The sequence below is a fragment of the Acanthochromis polyacanthus genome, chromosome 20, assembly GCF_021347895.1.
Source record: "Acanthochromis polyacanthus isolate Apoly-LR-REF ecotype Palm Island chromosome 20, KAUST_Apoly_ChrSc, whole genome shotgun sequence".
NCBI lineage: Eukaryota > Metazoa > Chordata > Actinopteri > Pomacentridae > Acanthochromis > Acanthochromis polyacanthus.
Genome location: NC_067132.1, coordinates 8992035 through 9009800, shown reverse-complemented (window position 1 = coordinate 9009800; position 17766 = coordinate 8992035). Strand labels below are relative to the sequence as shown.

The window sequence follows — 17766 nt, the reverse complement described above, 5'->3', positions numbered from 1 at the left end:
AGTCACATTGTTAAACAAAAAATCTAATAGTACAGGTTAGAGGTACTAAATGCATGGAGTAGTTTTTTTTTCTCATTACTTTAAGAGAGTGTTTTTTCACATTTTAATATGATGAATAATATATGTGCACTATTCCTGTTTTTGATTATGTCAAAAACATTTCTCAATTCAAAACTGCAAATACAGTGTTTTTCCATAGATATCATAATGAACTTGGGGGGTTTTGGCATTGTGTTTGGGTGGAAAATAAAATAAATGTAATAATTAGAAAATTTATTTTAAGTGTTGTAGTATTGATAAAATACACATTGACTTAATACGTTATGTGAATATGCATATGATTTCAACATGTTACAACAGTGTGCGCTTGTATTAAGTCATCCCTAAGATAAGCTTATCAGACATTTTCCCATCGGAAGTGCCAACAAGTCGTACCGGATTTAGTTGGAGTGAGACATCTGACGAGACAACTATCTGTGCTGCGAGCTGTAAACAGGAGTGCAAGTTGAGCAACGTCGTTTTAAACAGTGTCTTCTAGCCATTTATTGATAGTAACACATCTCACCGTTAAAGGAAAATGGAAGAAGATATACTAACGACGCTGAAAATACTGATAATAGGAGAAAGCGGCGTTGGGAAGTCCAGGTAAGCTGAAGTTATCTCTAAGAAAATGATGTCGTGGCTCACTGCTAACGTTAGCCAGCTAGCGTTAGCTTAGCGGCGAAGCAAGGAGTGTGAGGATAAAGACACTGTTGTGTTTTAGAATAACGCAGACGAGGCAGCAGTGGTTGATATATTCGTTATTAGACAGCTTGATAAACTGTCTGGGTGAAATAGAAAACAGCCTGTAGTGTGCTAATTATCCAGCTAACCTTAGCTAGCTGACAGTAGCTGTGTGTGACATCATCTTTGTTCACGTATGACATAGCTGGTGAAAGATGTTGCAATAGAGCTCAGTTTACTGCACTGGACATATATAATCCAGCTGTAAGTGGCCATACAGAGAGTAGCAACACTCACTGTATTAGGTGTCGATCATTTGAAGGATAAGAAAGAAGCTTTCTCGCTTTCTAGTTGTAGCTACTGAATTTGTACCACCGGATTCTCCATCATTATGAGAACAACACAAAAAAATAGCTGTACATGGAGTAGATTAATTTAAGGGGTCATGCTCAAGTAAGCGTGCCCTCTCTAGATGGACTTTTAAAGGCTGTAAATCATACAATTGCTCTTGCCAATATGTGGTAATCAGAGGGTTTTGTTACCAACACCAAATTAGTCTAATATTCTAATCAGAGTATAATGTTTTTACCAACATTAGTGTGTAAGTTTATAGTGTGTGCCACTGCCAAAACTGAGCTTGGTCAGGTTTGCTGGTCTACATAGCTGTGGTCCAGACTGCATGACAGAATCCTGATAGCCAGCCTGAGACATCAACCATCACATTGCAAACTGTGGTGTCGAGTACAGCGTGCCTTTCAGAGCCATGGCACGGTACATAGATAATGAGCAGCCCCAAGCTTTGTAAGCTCTTTGACAAGTGAACCATCTGGCCAAAAAAAAAAAATCATCTTTCATTGAAGGCTGATGATCAGGCTTGAAGTTCTCAAAATTACTGAAGGATATAGAACTATTTGTATAGTAATTACATGACTGTGATCATCAGCATGATCTACAACGGATTAAATGTCAAATTTTGGTCCCACAAGGTTGTAAACTATCTTAAAAATGCATGCACAAATCAGTACTCTTTACATTTGAGATATTAGCCTCAGTTCTTACAGTGCCTATCATAAGTATTCACCCCCTTTGATGTTTTACCCTTTTATTGCTTTCATAAATCAATCATGGTCAATAAAATTCAGCTTTTTTACCAAAAAATTTATTGGAAAAAACTCTTTAATATCAAAGTGAAAACAGATTTCTATAAAGTAATGTTAATGAAAGAAAATTATATAAATGAAAATAATTGTTTGCATAATTATTCACCCCCTTTTTAATTTAATGGTCTAGTTCAATAGAGGTCCATCAAATTGTTGCCAATAGTCTCACAATTAGTGAAATGAAGATCACCTGAGTGGTGTGGGTGTGTTTCAAGTGATTGAGTTGTAAAACACCTGTGTCTGAAGGGTCCAGAGAGTGGTTGATCGGTATTCCTGGCTACCATTACACCATGAAGACAGAATAACACTCTAAGCAACTCAGGGAAAGGGTTATTGAGAAGTACAATTCAGGGGATGGTTACAAAAAAATTTCCAAGGCACTGAACATCCCCCGGAGTTCAGTGAAATCAATTATCAGGAAATGGAAGGAATATGGCACTTGTGTGAATCTGCCTAGATCAGGCCGCCCTCGTAAACTGAGTGACCGTGCAAGTAGGAGACTAGTGAGAGAAGCCACCAAGACCCCTACAACTACTCTGAAGGAGTTACAAGCTTCAGCTGCTGAGATGGGAGAGACTGTGCATGTAGCAACTGCTGCCCGGGTTCTTCACCGGTCAAAGCTTTATGGGAGAGTGGCAATGAGAAAGCCACTGTTGAAGAAAAGTCATATTAGATCTCGACTAGAGTTTGCCAAAAAGCATGTGGAAGACTCCATGGTCAAGTGGAAGAAGATTCTTTGGTCTGATGAGACCAAAATTGAGCTTTTTGGCCATCAGACAAGACGTCATGTTTGGCGGAAACCAAACTCTGCACATCACCAAAAACACACCATCCCCACTGTGATGCATGGTGGTGGCAGCATCATGCTGTGGGGATGTTTCTCAGCAACTGGACCTGGAAGGCTTGTAAAGATAGAGGGCAGAATGAATGCTGCAAAATACACTGAAATCCTCGGTGACAATCTTTTTCAGTCTGCAAGAGAACTACGTGTTGGGAGAAGATTTATTTTCCGGCAAGAAAATGATCCAAAACATACTGCAAAAGCTACACAGGAATGGTTAAAAAAGAACCAGGTAAATGTTCTGGAGTGGCCGAGTCAAAGCCCAGACCTCAATCCTATAGAGAATTTGTGGCTGGACTTGAAAAGGGCTGTTCATGCCCGATACCCGCACAACCTGACAGAGCTTGAGCAGTTTTGCAAAGAAGAATGGAGCAAAATTGCAGTGATTGAGACCTATCCACACAGACTCACTGCTGTGATTGCTGCCAAAGGTGCATCTACTAAATACTGACTTGAAGGGGGTGAATAATTATGCAAACAATTATTTTTCATTTATATAATTTTCTTTCATTAACATTGCTTTATAGAAATCTGTTTTCACTTTGACATTAAAGAGTTTTTTCCAATAATTTTTTTGTTAAAACAGCTAAATTTTATTGACCATGATTGATTTATGAAAGCAATAAAAGGGTAAAACATCAAAGGGGGTGAATACTTATGATTGGCACTGTAGTTGTTCCTTCTTCAAAAACAAATGTATATTGGTCATTTATTGAGCTGGAGTGTGTGACATTTACTGCTGGTGCTTGGTTGACTGATGTCTGCTCTGTGTTGAGTCCCTGAGTACAGGAAAGAGACTGAGTATAAATCAACATCGTAGCACAAACATATGTTTGTGGAAAACAGAAAAATATGTGGCCATCTGTACTGTATATTGCCACAAGTGCATTCAGGCCAAGGTTTCCACAGAGCAATTTTCTATTATTATTAAATAGGCTTTTGCTTAATACAATAAACAAATGCTGACTGTGATTAGTTTGAAATGTCATCGTTGGAATTATCCTAAACCAGCTTTGGTAGCATCAAGTAGGTACATTGATTAGATTATTTCATAATTGCATACAGATATTCAGTTTGTTTTTCTGCAGTTTGCAAAGACCTTCAGATCATCAGGAAGATATCTGCCTGGCAGGGATTACACACGTTTCATTTTACCTGAACATATGACCTATACAGAATACATTTCTAACTTGGCTGTCTCCAAGCAAAGCTCATCGACTGTATGGATTTCAAACAATAAACAGCCACTGCTCCACCATCCCTCCTGATGACCCCTGAGGAAAAATACGGGAAGTATGTTTAAGTCAAGGGAAAGGAGTGAGCTTATCCCTACCATCAGTAGCGTAATTAGGCCCTTTGCACTTGATTAGTCATAGTTAAGAAGCAACCTCTGACCTCCTGACAACATTCTAGTGGTGATATCATCGGGAGCTTGTATGTGTAATGCAAGCAAAGGACAAAGGAAAGAATCAATACAAAGCGAAAGAGATAAGAATTAGACATGTCTGGTGGTGCTAGACAGGTCATGTGAGTAGGGCAATGAGAAACCTGACCTCAGACCAAAAGCTTGCTCATATTTTGTGGAGTAGAACTGCTGAAAAATGCCACTGGGTTGTCTGTGGAAATGATTCGAGAGACCTAATCTTCTTATTTCCCTTTTCCTGTCAACAGCCTCCTCTTAAGATTCACCGATGACACATTTGACCCAGAACAATCAGCAACAATAGGTGAGTAAAACACGTGAGTTAAGTTTATGAACAGTGAAGTTTGGCATTGTTAGTTACAACTACAGTATTATCAGTAAAGTCAAAAGGAGCGACAAACTTTAATGGTAGTGAACGATTGCTTGGGTAGAGCTTGAATTTGAGGAGTTACAAGGTGTGATCAAGAAGTACAGAGTCTGTGCCTATTATAAGGAAACACTATTTGTTTTAGAATTTCACCATGATCCCCTTCAAAGCAGTCTTTCTGTGCAGTGTTCCCAGCACTCCTGCCTCAGTTGGAATGCTCTCTGGAGGTTCTGTTGTGATCACTTAAAGGTTTTAAACTTTGGCAAAGAACAAACATAAAAATCTTGGTGAAAACGACTCAGCCTTGATGTTACGGCTCATCTGTGGTGACAGGTTTGAGTCTACAGCTGTGACCAAACAGCTGTCTTCACAGTGGAAGAGCCCACAGTGTCCAAGACTTAGGAAGGAGCATGAGGTCAACAAAGCTACCAAAAGCATGTTCCTCTTTTTGTTTGACGTTCTCGTGGTTGTGCGTGAAGAATTCTTCCTCCGTGATCAGACTGTCAGTGCTGACTTCGACTGTAACATCCTGAGGCATCTGAGGCAGAACATTCAGTGCTAATGACCCAAACTGTTGCACATGCCGTCATGCCAGTGCACACCCGCTCGCAGCCTGTTCAGAGCGCACAAGTTTGCTGGCCGTGCCAACACAGTTCTGACTCCCTACCCACTCTAATTGCCAGGTTTGGCTCACTGTGACTTCTTCCTCTTCCCCAAAATGAAATGCGAGTTGAAGAGTCGCTGTTTTGAAACGTGCTGGAGAGATCCGTGGCACGTCAAAGGTGGTGCTTGATGCGTCTACAGAGTGAAACTTTTAAGGAGTGTGGTAGGAGTGCAATGAGTGGTGTATCGCTGCACAAGGAAACCACTTTGAAGCGGACAGGGACCAATTTTAAATCAGATGCACGTTTAGCTTTTTGGAAACAATCTTTGAACTTCTTGATCACACCTCATATGAGCAGCTCATTTACTCATGAAAGTCATTTGCTGGTGTAGTAGGAAACTTACTAGCTTATGTTAAACATATTAGCTCATTGGTTACTAATGACATCCATATGTGCAGGAATCGACATGGTAAGGATTATTTCAAGTGCAAGTGCACTTTAAATTGCAATGCATATGAACAAACAGTCCATTCTGTGGCTGCTTTGCTACATACAACCTGTAAAATCTAATGTGATCAAATATAACATTTCAGCCTTAAATTCTATCTTCACATAGTTTCTAATATTTGGTTTGGATTAAGAATACAGGAGAGATATTCACTGAATGCCTTCATTAATGAGGTTGTAAGGGTTTCTAATATGTTGCCCACAAACACAGCACCACCGCTGTCCAGGACGGCAGCTCATTAGGTCAGTGAGAATATTTGTGCTGTCCAAAAGATTGTATGGAATTGGAATTTTAAGAACTGTACACTACTCCTGTAAATAAAATTAGCTATCACATTCACTCTGCTTCCTAGTCCATAGTTTGTAGGCCCTACTGAGGCTTCTGGCAGATGCTGTACATGGTTCTTAACAACAAATCCCCAAAGTGACAGATCCCTTGTTATGTGCTGCAGGGCCAGCATTGGCTCGATAGACAGTTAGATACTTTATTAATCCAGAGGGAAATTTAAGTGTTCAGCAGCTTACATACAACATAAAATAACAAAAAAAAGCAGGTTAGTAACACTGACAGTAAAGGTTAGTATATAAGCTATGCTAACTTAAAGGGGAACTTCTGTTTTTTTCAACCTGGGGTCTGTTTTCATATGTCTTTTCATACATGTGAGTGATGGAGAAATGAATTTTCGACATAGCTCCAGTGTTTAGCCAGGCAGGCAGCTTCGCAGCTCCGCTAGCAGCTCAGCTAGCGAAAAGTATGGGGCAACTTGCCCCCCTGTGTCAAAGTCCGCCCCAACATGCTGTTTTTCCCCACACTGACCGGCTCGGATAGTCTCAACGAGTGTCCCACACCGGCAAAACCGGTGTTTTGGCGCGAGCTATCGCGCGATTTCGGAACGAGATTTACTTTCTAGCGTCCTGAGATTTGGATACAGACCACAACAAATAGCGATCGCCAAGTAATGTGGAGGTTTTCGTTCACTTCTCATCTCTAGTATGTTGTGGGACACTCATTGAGACTTTCTGAGCCGGTCAGTGTGGGGGAAAAAAAGCACTTTAGGGCGGACTTTGACACGGGGGGGGGGGGGGGGGGGGGCAAGTTGCCCCATACTTTTCGCTAGCTGAGCTGCGAAGCTGCCTGCCTGGCTAAATACTGGAGTTATGTCGAAAATTCATTTCTCCATCACTCACATGTATGAAAAGACATATGAAAACAGACCCCAGGTTGAAAAAAAACAAAGTTCCCCTTTAAGATCAATAGGGTCACTAGGAATAAGATCACGAGGCAGGCTTCATGTGTTTATTCCACTCCCACTATTTACAGCAAATAATTTCAAACAGAACTTAAAAGTCAAGCATTTTTTTTTATATTGGAATCAAAGTCAAGCTGAGGTCACCACACAGACATGTGGCCTGTTAGGAAGTTCTGCTAACAGAAGGTCTGAACCTTTAGCAAGCTAAAAATAACAGTCACTATGTTACGACTAGGGATGTGCGTAACGAGTCGTCATTTATTAAACGTTTAGTATTTTACTAGTCGGTTAAACGCTGCATTAAGCATCATGCACCTTGTTCTTCGTGCGTCTGCCTCGACTTCTTTGGAAACAGGCTGAGCAGCCAGGGAGAGAACTGCTCCTCCTCCCCTCCCCTCACGCACACGTAGCAGGGGGCAGGGCCACACAGTTTGGGGAAGAAAGTTTGGAAAGGTGATTTGGGAAGATGGCGACGCTCCCGCGTAAGAAAATCAGCACCGTTTGGCAGTATTTTGACGCAGCAGATGACAACAAGGTCGCCTGTTGGCTGTGTAAGCAGAAACCAGTGTTGCCAACTTAGCGACTTTCTCACTAAATCTAGTGACTTTCCAAAGCGTCCTAGCGACTTTTTTTGTCAAAAGCGACTAGCGACAAATCTAGCGACTTTTTCTGCCGTTTTGGAGACTGACAGAAAACTCGGATCATTCTGCAGTTACTGTCCTCAACAAGCAGCAGGTGCTGCTGTGAGCTTCTCCCCGTCCTGAAGCACAGGCTGTCAGTCCAGTAACCCCGCAGCAGTCCTAGTGTCTGAGTGAGTAAGGGAGACAGACATCACTCCTCGGCCAGACAGCAGATGAATCGCGCATGCGCAAAGTCACTACAGATCCCATCCAGACTTGCGGAGCGGAATATAAATGAAAATGTTTCTTTACTGTCATTATGTGGCTTTATAGACTAGTCGACTAGTCGCAAATTTTTTTTAGACTAGTCGGTGGGGAAATTAGTCGAAATTCCCATCCCTAGTTACGACACACCATCACAGCCACAAAGCTCTTTGATTGATTTTGAGGAGTGTGAAAAAGTTCTGCAGCAGACCACACTATCCATCTCATCTTGTGGACTTAATGGTGCATTATTTTACAAGTAGAGGTTTCTCCAAATTCTGGCCAATCTGCAAATGATATTAGCGTATTTTAATGGTGCAAATCATTTGATACATCAAGGACGCACCTGCTGTATTTTCAGGTGGTATTAAAGCTGTAGCTACCTTAATGGCTCTAAGTTCATGAAAGTGTTGAACAGCTCAAGATTTATGATGTTCTAGAAGAATTTAGATGTAGGACTCTGATTTCTGACTCTGATTTATGTGTCTTTGTGAAGTGCATATAGCTCACAAGACTGCCTTTGTTAAAACTACCAAAAGCACAGATTTCATGAGAGGCTGCACCAGTGAAAACACTTTGTTTTGTCAAGGTCAAGACAAGGACTGCTACTGTTTTACTTGGCCTGCTGGGATTCTTTGCCAAACAGATGTCTTTACTGGATTCAGTTTTACCTCTTTGACTCAAGTCTGTTAACATTCAGTCTCAAAGCATTTCATCCTCATCACCTGAAGCAGTTCCTCTGCGGTTGTATTACTTCTTCTGTCAGAAAGCTGACCTTTTGGCCTAAAGGTATTAAATAATCAAGAACTGGCCACTGCACCATTGTTTGTAAAGGTAATAAGCAGACAGGTGAGCAGGTTAGCTGCCATGGTACTTTGATAACTTCAGCACCTCATTACTTCATGGCAGCATCATTGCAAAAGGTGGAAAGAAAGACAATAATGGGAAACACTGACAGATCATTTCTCCTGCTAACTGTAACTCTCAGCATATGGCTTTAGTAGAATGTGTTGCAATGGCCCAGTGTATTTGTATCATACGATGAGGACTGTTTACGGATCTGCCTCAAACGAGTTGGCCTGCAGAGATCGGCCCAGCCTTGACGCCGAGCATTAGTATCATCGTGTTGTCTTGTGATATTACAAACAGATGCTTAACTGTATGTTCCCTGGGAAAGACCTGTCTGAATTTGTAGTGAATTAGAGCAGGAGAGACCGGTCCAGGTTTCAGCTAAATGTTTAGTGTAAACTCGTTTCCACATGCATCGGGAAGCAGTATCTGAGAAACCCTGCTGGACTGGAGGAAGTTGTAGTTGTTGTGATTGACTGTGTGTATATGTGTTTGGGGGAGGGTACACATACTGTATGTCATATATCCTAAGCCTGTCTGCATGTCCCCTTTCTCCTCCTCTGTCTCTTTTCTGTTTTGGCTCTGAACTTAACGCTCCTCCCCGGTCCCAGATGTAAAAACAAGCCTGTCACAAGTGTACATTTCCCTGGTAAATCTGTCAGTGGACGCAAAAAATCAGGCCAATATGTCATCCAGACACTGCACGCTCTGCACACCAAGACACTGCACAAAGGCAATAGAGGAGATTTACTTGTTGAGGATAAGAGGGACAACATTGTTATTTTCATGTAAATGTCTGTTCCTTTGGGACCTGGCAGGGATCTTTAGGGGTGAATCATTGCTCTCTGAGCCATTTCACAGGTGGTGGTGGGTTTTCGTTTTTTTAATACAGACCTGTATTGGTTTCAGTTTAGGACATTAGACCACACTGTCCCTTTTGTGGTGGATATGAATGCACAGTCACACCATAATTTAAGTACAGGACATTGGATGGGCGTAGTGCCAGTCTGAGTAGCCTGGGTTACCAGAAGTTCAGAGGCATTGTGTGGTACGTGTGTTTTGACAATTCATCATCGATAATTATAGTCTGTCGCCATGATATAATATTCTTGGCAATATTCTTGGCTAAACCTGTAAGAGTCATCATACTGGGACTGGAGTAGGATGAGGTAACCATGTCAGTTTGAGTGACAGACTGACTTCTCTTTGTCTAGGTGTTGACTTCAAAGTGAAGACCATTTCTGTGGATGGCAACAAGGCAAAGCTGGCAATATGGGTAAGTTACAACTCAGTTATCTGTCCAGTACTTCAGTAACACTCATTTAAACACACAAGCAACTCTTGTCTGTCAGTCAGAGCCATGATTAACTATCAAACACCTCCAAGACTCCCGTTTTGCTATTCTCTCATGTATCCAGTAGATGGCGCTAATGCAACACCGTTTCTGCCCAGATGTGCCTTAAGGAGCACAGAGGAGTGTGTTGTGTTGTTCACGTCCATGTGCCCTGGTTTTCCTTGTGTTTGAGCCACTACTTTGTCTTGTGTGTCCAGCGGTGCTGAGCTGTGTGTGTTTTGCAGGACACTGCAGGACAGGAGCGCTTCCGAACGCTGACGCCGAGTTACTACCGTGGTGCCCAGGGAGTCATCCTGGGTAAGCAAAGCCGTTGACACCATCATTGTTCAAGCAGTGTATGTGTGCGTGCATGCATGTGTGTGCGCCCTCTTAACTTTACAGTCAGGCTCCTGTAGTAAAGAGAGTGATGACTTTTCATCCTGTGACCCACGCATATACACACACTCTCTCTGGAAGTCAGTTTATACCCTGAAGTCGGTCTCCTCATGTGGGCATGCATGTACAGCATGTGTACACACACATATACAGAGGAAGTAAGTTAAACCTCTAAAACAGACTTCCTCTGCAGTCCATGGTTTTTGACCACACTAATGATGTAGAGAAACAGAAGGCGTCTTTGCTGTATCACTGGGATCATGAGCTTAGGTCCATTTTTTGTGTCGGCTATTTAATTTAAATTATTGTTCTTAATATTAGTAATTTTGTCTTAGTTGTATTTTTAGTTTTTATCAGTTGAAAGAAGTCAGTGGTCTGTGCTTTTAAAGCAATCAAATGTGTTGTGAAATTCAAGACTTCTTCACTCTCTACCGTTTGACTTCATTAGTTTTGAAGACAGTTGTGTGTTCTACTTGGTCCTGTGTGAAAGATTTCATTACCGCAAGACATGTGATTATTATGCTGATGAAATTATTCCGATCATGGAAAATAATACAGCTGTATCATGGATTCAGAATGCAGAATAATACAGTTAAGTAGTTTGTAAATGTGCAATCAGGGTACATATTGGCTTTGGTGAGATAGACCAGTTATCAACAGTTGTCAATTTTTTTCAATTGTAAGTGTTTCTTTCTTAACCCATTCCCTATAGAATATCTTAATATTAAAATGTGGCACTTTAGCCCTAATGTATGTCTCATCCTCTCTGTCTGTGGTCTCGAGTAATCTGCCCACACGTCCCAAGTAATATTCTGTCAACACTGAAAGGTTGATAGACGGTTAAAAAAAGCAATTTTAGGAAAGTTTTATGTTGGAGTTTTTATTTGTCTAAATTTTGACACCCAGCTTTTAATTATAGCTGCAAACATAAATACAAATACCAGTTATCTCCTTGATTACCAATAATCAGTACTTTTCTTGACGTAAACATCAGGTCAACACCTGATTCTCAGCATGTTTTGTTCATTCTGTTTTCCCCAGTGTATGATGTCACACGACGAGAGACCTTTACCAAGCTTGACAACTGGCTCAATGAGCTCGAGACGTACTGTACAAGGAATGACCTTGTAAAAATGCTTGTGGGGAATAAAATTGATAAGGTGAGTGGGATTACGGTTGTGTACAAACCGGCTGCAGGCTGTTTGAGTAAAGATCAGCAACAAATTAAGATTTTTAAATTCAGCTTCAAGTACATTTTGCCTCTGCTTTTTAAAAAGGTTTTATCTCATTTTTAAAACTGTTTAACTGCATCTTCAGGTGCAAAAAATGCATTATGGAGCATCATACCATGCAGAACAGGGATATAAATTGCCAGAAATAATGTTTTTAAAAGTCAGCTTACACCTAGTTGACAAATTACTGAACTGAATAACAGTGGCACTTTCATATTTTTGGCAGCTGGTTCTTTACCAGGATACCAGAATAAGTCTGTGGGGATAAAGATGCCCACTAAGTACAGTATTATGAATTTATTGTGTCCTGTTCTTTGTCTGTGAAAATCACTTTTCCCTCTCTGCCCTTTGACGACCACAGTAGCTGACAGCTCCGCCCGGCAGACCTCAAATAAGCCATTACCTCTCCTTTGTTTTAGGAAAACCACGAGCTAGACAGGGCCGAAGGGCTGAAGTTTGCAAGAAAACATTCCATGCTTTTTATAGGTAAGTCAAGAGGATTCCCCGTTTCTACTAAGACCTGCTGGGCACATGAGTTACAGCAGACTGTTACACAGAGGAAACGGCTTTTGAAATAACTGTCATACTTGCTGAGGAATGCTTGCATAGATCTGTTTATAAAACAGGCTGCATATATCATCTTCAGTGTGCTCTTCTTTTTTCCTCACTACTTTATCTTTGACATATATCAGTGAAGGAGCATCTAAAAGAGTCGACCTGCTCTACAAATTAAACATCTAGTTTTAATCTTCATCAAGTATTGATAAATAATATTTTAGAAATGCTTGTTGGAATGCAAACATTTGAAGCTTATCTCTTCGTTTTCCAAGTCATTTCCTACTATATTAATTCTGATATGGTTTTCTAAATAAGATTCATTTCTTATCCTGCAGTTCTGACTGTTGTGATGTTTCTGGAAGTTGTCATGTTGTGCAGCGGGTGTTGACTATATCCCCTAATAACCGCCTAAGGTCCACTATTAGTGTCTGGAGTTGACAGTTATTGTTGAGACATTTTCCACCAGTCGCTGCTCCCGTATGGTGGCCCTGCCGATGATGACATCAAGACGCAGACATTAACAGTTTTCGTATCTGTCTTTCATCTTCTTGTCTCCACCCTTTCTGTCTTCCTTCTCCACACACTCATCTCTCCACTCTGCACCCTTTCATCTATTTCTTGATTTTCTCAAATCTTGTTTTTCCTTTTCTGTCCCTGTCACTTCACTCTTTTTTTCCTCCTTCTCTCCGTCTACACTCTGTTCTCTCAGAGGCGAGTGCAAAGACGAGGGACGGTGTTCAGTGTGCATTTGAGGAGCTGGTGGAGAAGATCATCCAGACTCCCGGCTTATGGCAGAGCGAGAACCACGGCCGAGCTGTCCAGCTCACCGACGAAGATGCAGGAGGTGGAACCTGCGGTGGCTACTGCTCCCTTGTCTAAACAACATACTCATCTACATTCACACACACACACACACACACACACACACACACACACACACACACACACACACGCTCAAACATAGACATGAATACCTTGTCCTCGAACACAAGCATGCACAAACACACACCCTTGAAAGAACAGCCCCCCTCCCACTATGTGCTGTCCTGAGCTGAGCTCCCTCCTCAGACATGAAGGCAGTGGATGTCCGACTGTCTCCCCACCGCTGAGCTGAAAGGGTGGACCGTCCACACACTCTGTGTTCACACAGACACTACTTTTGCACACTTTCTAATAACAATGCTGCGCTAAAATGCAAATACAGCTCAGCTTTCCTCTTAATGGAATTTGAGTGAGTGTTTCTCTCTTCTGTTTTGTTTTGAGTTACAGTTTTTTGCAGTTTCAGGACCTTGGTCAAAATATGAACCATTCTCGCTTGATACTCCTTTGATTTGGTCGTAGCATTGCATTCAAATTCGTCCAAAAGTTTAAGCCAAAGTTAGTCAGACATATGGCTAAATCTCTGAAGTATGATAATGAGAATGGAAAATGTTGACCAAGGTTCCTTTGTGTCTCCAGCATGCTTTTTGTCCTCGGAGCACTTTGCCTTAGCAAGCACATCTGTATCCATGCAGGGCCGACGTTTCTCCCTCTGCTCTGTCCTGTTCTTCATCCTGTCCCCCCAAGCACAGGCTCTAGGAATATTATGCTGCTTATGGAGAAGCTTATCAAGCCAAGCCGTCTCGTGTTCCATCTCACCACTCAGCTAAAGGCTTGGATCATGTGTCTCTGTTGTCTACACAACTGTCTGATTGCTTTCCAAGTGTTTGGAACATTTTTTTATGTCTTTTATTGACTTGGACTTCAAACCTTTGCTGTGTTTTGAAGAGCGCATAAATCAAAGAGACTGGCACCAGCAGGCTTTCCACTGGGTGCTGAAGAAGAGGGAACCTCTTAAAACTGCACGCCTTTTTTGTAACAAGTTGCTTTAATGGAGTGCGATCTACTGGCACTCGTTCACTCAGACAGATAATATCAGTAATATCACTAGCAATGCTACAGTCCTTCATATAGATCCCTTTGACTGGACAGAGACAAAGGAAAAGTGTTCAATATTAAACAGGGCAGTGAGTCATAAGGGTGTTTCCACTGAAATTGGAAAATCAAAGAAAAAGCTGTGTGCTGCACATTGCTAATGGATTTTACAGTGCTCCCATCTCTGTGTTAGTATCTGAGAAACAGTTATAAATGTACTGTGTCCCTGACCTCTGACCATGTTTGTAGTATCCGAGTGCTGGTGTATATTCTGGGAAACGTAGTCCTGAGAGTTTAATCTCTTTGCAGGGATGGTGAAAGTGACATGGATTCAAGCATGTCTTCTCACATGTAGACTTTTTTTTTTAAATGTCTTTTTAATTGCATGGGAAATCTGTGTGCCATTCTTTTGTGTTTGTCTGTCCAGTGAATGACCTTCAGAGGCTATTTACTGTAAACACTTTAACTTATATTTAGCTAAAACTAAAGCTTTGCATTCAAGCTTGCCGTTTGAATTCAATATAAAATAAAACTGAAGTAGGCTTTTACTTATTGAACTGCTATAGCTGTCTTTTTTGTGTGTGTTCAGAAGTATGTTGAAACAAGTATACCTTGTAAATTGTGTTTATTTTAGGAATTTGTTGGGATGATTCCTGTATGAATTGTAAAGCTGAATGTAAACATATTTCATTACAAAACCGCCCTGTGTATTAAACTAAATAAAATTCTTTTTTTTAAGTGAATAGAGTGGATTCTGCTTGTGGTAACGCAAACTTCCACAGCTGCTGACATCTGCTGCTTAAAGAGCCAGGAAGAATAAGCCTTTTTATAATTGCGCCGATGTCCAAGTCTTCAACGGAGATGACCAATAACTCTGCTGTCATCGTTGCCATGTTAGAAATGTCACTGTTAGGTGATGGGTTTTTCACTCAGCGCCCTTCACATTCCTCTGTCCTCAGAATAAAGACTTGTGTTTAAACAGTGTCCGAGGAACCCTCAGACCCCAGACGTGTGATCCGTCTAAATCATCTTTTTGGCTAGCGTCTCAGGAAACACCACCACAGCCATAACTCACTCTATCACTGCTCTAACTGGGATGTGCATAATTCCTGGGCCATTATGAAAGGGTTGGGGTTGGCAGCTAGACCGAGGACTCTTCCCGTGTAGCAGATCCCTCATCTCTTGCCGCAGTCCGGGCAGCTGTCTGGAAATATGTCTCAGTCAAACAACAACGGAGGCATACAGCGCATTAATGCCTTCATGCGGTCCAACCATGTGCTGAGCTGCAGCGCTGTTGCTTCCTCATGCCTACACTGGAAAAACATCAAGTACTCTAGGAGCTGAGCTGACAGTTTCTGTATTTTTGAGGATAATTTGTAGAGCCGCTTGATTCCCACTCCTTTTATTGCTGCATTGTGAGAAGCAGTGTGGATAGTTACTGAAAAAAAGCTCATGGTGTTTTGAAAATTAAAAATTACCTACTCTATAAATTTAGAAATATATTTTAATGCGCCTTTTACAGTCTACTTGCTAGCAGTGTAATCACACAATTGATGAGTACCCCAAAAATTTATTCTGGTGTTCTACAGTATGATTGTCCAACTTTTACACACATCTGGATCTGAACTTGTAATTTGTTGGGCAATTTGCCTAATTAAAATTCTTAGCATTCTCACACATTTTTAGTGGCCCTGTTTTAAACTCCCAGGGGCCAATTTGACTCAGTTTTGATTTTTTTTTGTTTTGTTTTGTTTGCTAATACATTGGACATGCATTTGAGAATGAAGAGAGCTCAGTGTCATTGGTATGAATGCTGAATATTACTTCTGCTCCCACGTTTCTGCTGCCTGTACCTCTCATTTACTCACATCCCTGTCTATAAGTTATCTGCATCTCCATTGACAAGTATTTAGTACAATAACAACCTCCTTAGCTCTAAGTGTCGCAGATGTCTGACTACTTACCAACTTGTGATTTCTAGTCTATGACCCCACTCTTAATATGCTCATTATCATTTCCAATATAGTCGCACTTGATTGTCTCATGAAGTCCGTACTGTTTGAAGAAATGCTGTGTGTTGAAACAAGAAAAACACATTCTCCTTTGCTAACAAGAAGTGATAGAAGACTGCTAATATTTGCCCATATTGATGACACTAGAAGTAAATTCAACCTCTCTGGGAAATGTACCCAATCTAACAGCAATCCATCCAACAGTTGTTTACAACTTGCTCAAAACCAAAAGCTTGTCATGGCACTACAGAAAGATCAGGGAATCGCCAAACTCATAGTCTTTATAATCAAATGATCATGAATGTTTGTACAAAATTTTGTGGCAAATAATGCAATAGTTGGACTAAAGTCATGGACAAACAAAAAGACATTGGTGGTGTGTGGTCATATCCCGCAGCTGGTGGCAACAGGTCAAAAGTACTCATTTCATCATTCTGAGGGATCGCAAGCCAAAATGCTTGGGGGTCACTGATATACTAGCAGTACGTTGGTTTCTGAGCCACAGACTTCTTCCAGCAGCAGAGCAAACACAAAAAACAGCCGTGAGGATTGGCTGTTGTTGAGATTGAAGAGAGGACCAAACACTCTTTGGCACCCCATGCTGTAGTAACATGCCAGACTCCCAGAACCCTCATGTCCTGCCCCACCTTGTTGTCTCAGAAGCCTGAGAGCGGCTCTGCTCTCTGGGACTGCTTGATGGACTGCTTTCTGTCCTGCTGTCTGTGTCTGAGCATGCGGCCAGGCGCTAAGCTACCAGAGCAGATCTGGCTCTCATTAGCACGGTCCTGTCTCCGTGCTCCTTATGGATTAGCGTTCAGACGAGCCCCTCAGGAGAGCAGTCATGCTGTCGTGTGTAAAAATGTTACGAGACGTCGGGCATCGTTTCATAAGGTGTTGGGTTCCCAGACGTCACTCACTTTGTCATGCTTATTGCCGGTTTGCTATCAGGTAATTGTTTTGCCATGTTGACTTATAAGAGTGAAGAAGAGAGTGAGAGGATGATTGGAAAGATCATCCTCTAGCACCACCACCTGAACTGCATATTGAGGTAAGGGACTAATATGTTGGCCATAAGGACAGCTTTGTGATAATGAGAACGTGATAGGGCAGGGCGACATAGAGAGGTGCAGCAGGACTTCACTTTAACAGAGCCTCTAGATGAGGGTTCAAGGCCCTCTTGGTTTGGGGGCTGAACCTTTGCAAACAAGATCAAACCCTTTTTTCTCCCAACTTGTTCTGGGTAAAAGGAACCTGTAGGTCTGCACACTGTTTCACTGTTTACATTCTGAGGTGAGGTAGAGGAAAATGCCCTTCTGCTCCTGCTCCTTCCTGCCTCCAAAGTCAGTCCAAGTCAAGCTTTGGCCTCTCTTAGGTTACCCTCTGAGCACCAGAAGACTGTGAGGTAATGACCGGCATGACCAGAACTGATGGCTCTGTCACTGCAGGTGGAAAAACTTTGATTACGTGGAACGTCGTGTTTACATTGTTGCACCCGTTTACATTTAGACCCTCTGACATTTCATCAGGCATCGAGAGCGTCCCGTTTCAGGCCTGATCTGTTTTGAGCTGTGTGACCTCCTGTGTCCTTTGGGTTACAGAGAAGTCAGTCAGTCCCCCCACTCCTCTAGACTCACTGGGCCAATCCCTGAACCTTCTTGTGTGGGCCCGGTGTAGGTATTTTTTGTATAAAATAATATTTCAGCCAAGACGAC

General features: G+C 41.8%; 1 protein-coding gene across 1 annotated transcript; it reads left to right on the top strand.

The window, feature by feature from the left end:
* Positions 1–437: 437 nt before the first annotated feature.
* Positions 438–14785, top strand: LOC110951094 (ras-related protein Rab-18). The gene is made up of 7 exons (XM_022194014.2): positions 438–645; positions 4396–4451; positions 9824–9885; positions 10188–10260; positions 11380–11498; positions 11990–12056; positions 12838–14785. Exons 1-7 carry the CDS (start codon positions 578–580, stop codon positions 13005–13007), a joined length of 615 nt encoding a protein of 204 aa, XP_022049706.1. The 5' UTR covers positions 438–577; the 3' UTR covers positions 13008–14785.
* Positions 14786–17766: the final 2981 nt, after the last annotated feature.

Excerpts from the sequence above, each read along its gene's own strand:
- LOC110951094 (XM_022194014.2), top strand. The coding sequence starts at position 578 with ATGGAAGAAGATATACTAACGACGCTGAAAATACTGATAATAGGAGAA. Across the intron at positions 4,452-9,823 it reads AGAACAATCAGCAACAATAG|GTGTTGACTTCAAAGTGAAG; the intron begins GTGAGTAAAACA and ends CTCTTTGTCTAG. Across the intron at positions 9,886-10,187 it reads AGGCAAAGCTGGCAATATGG|GACACTGCAGGACAGGAGCG; the intron begins GTAAGTTACAAC and ends TGTGTTTTGCAG.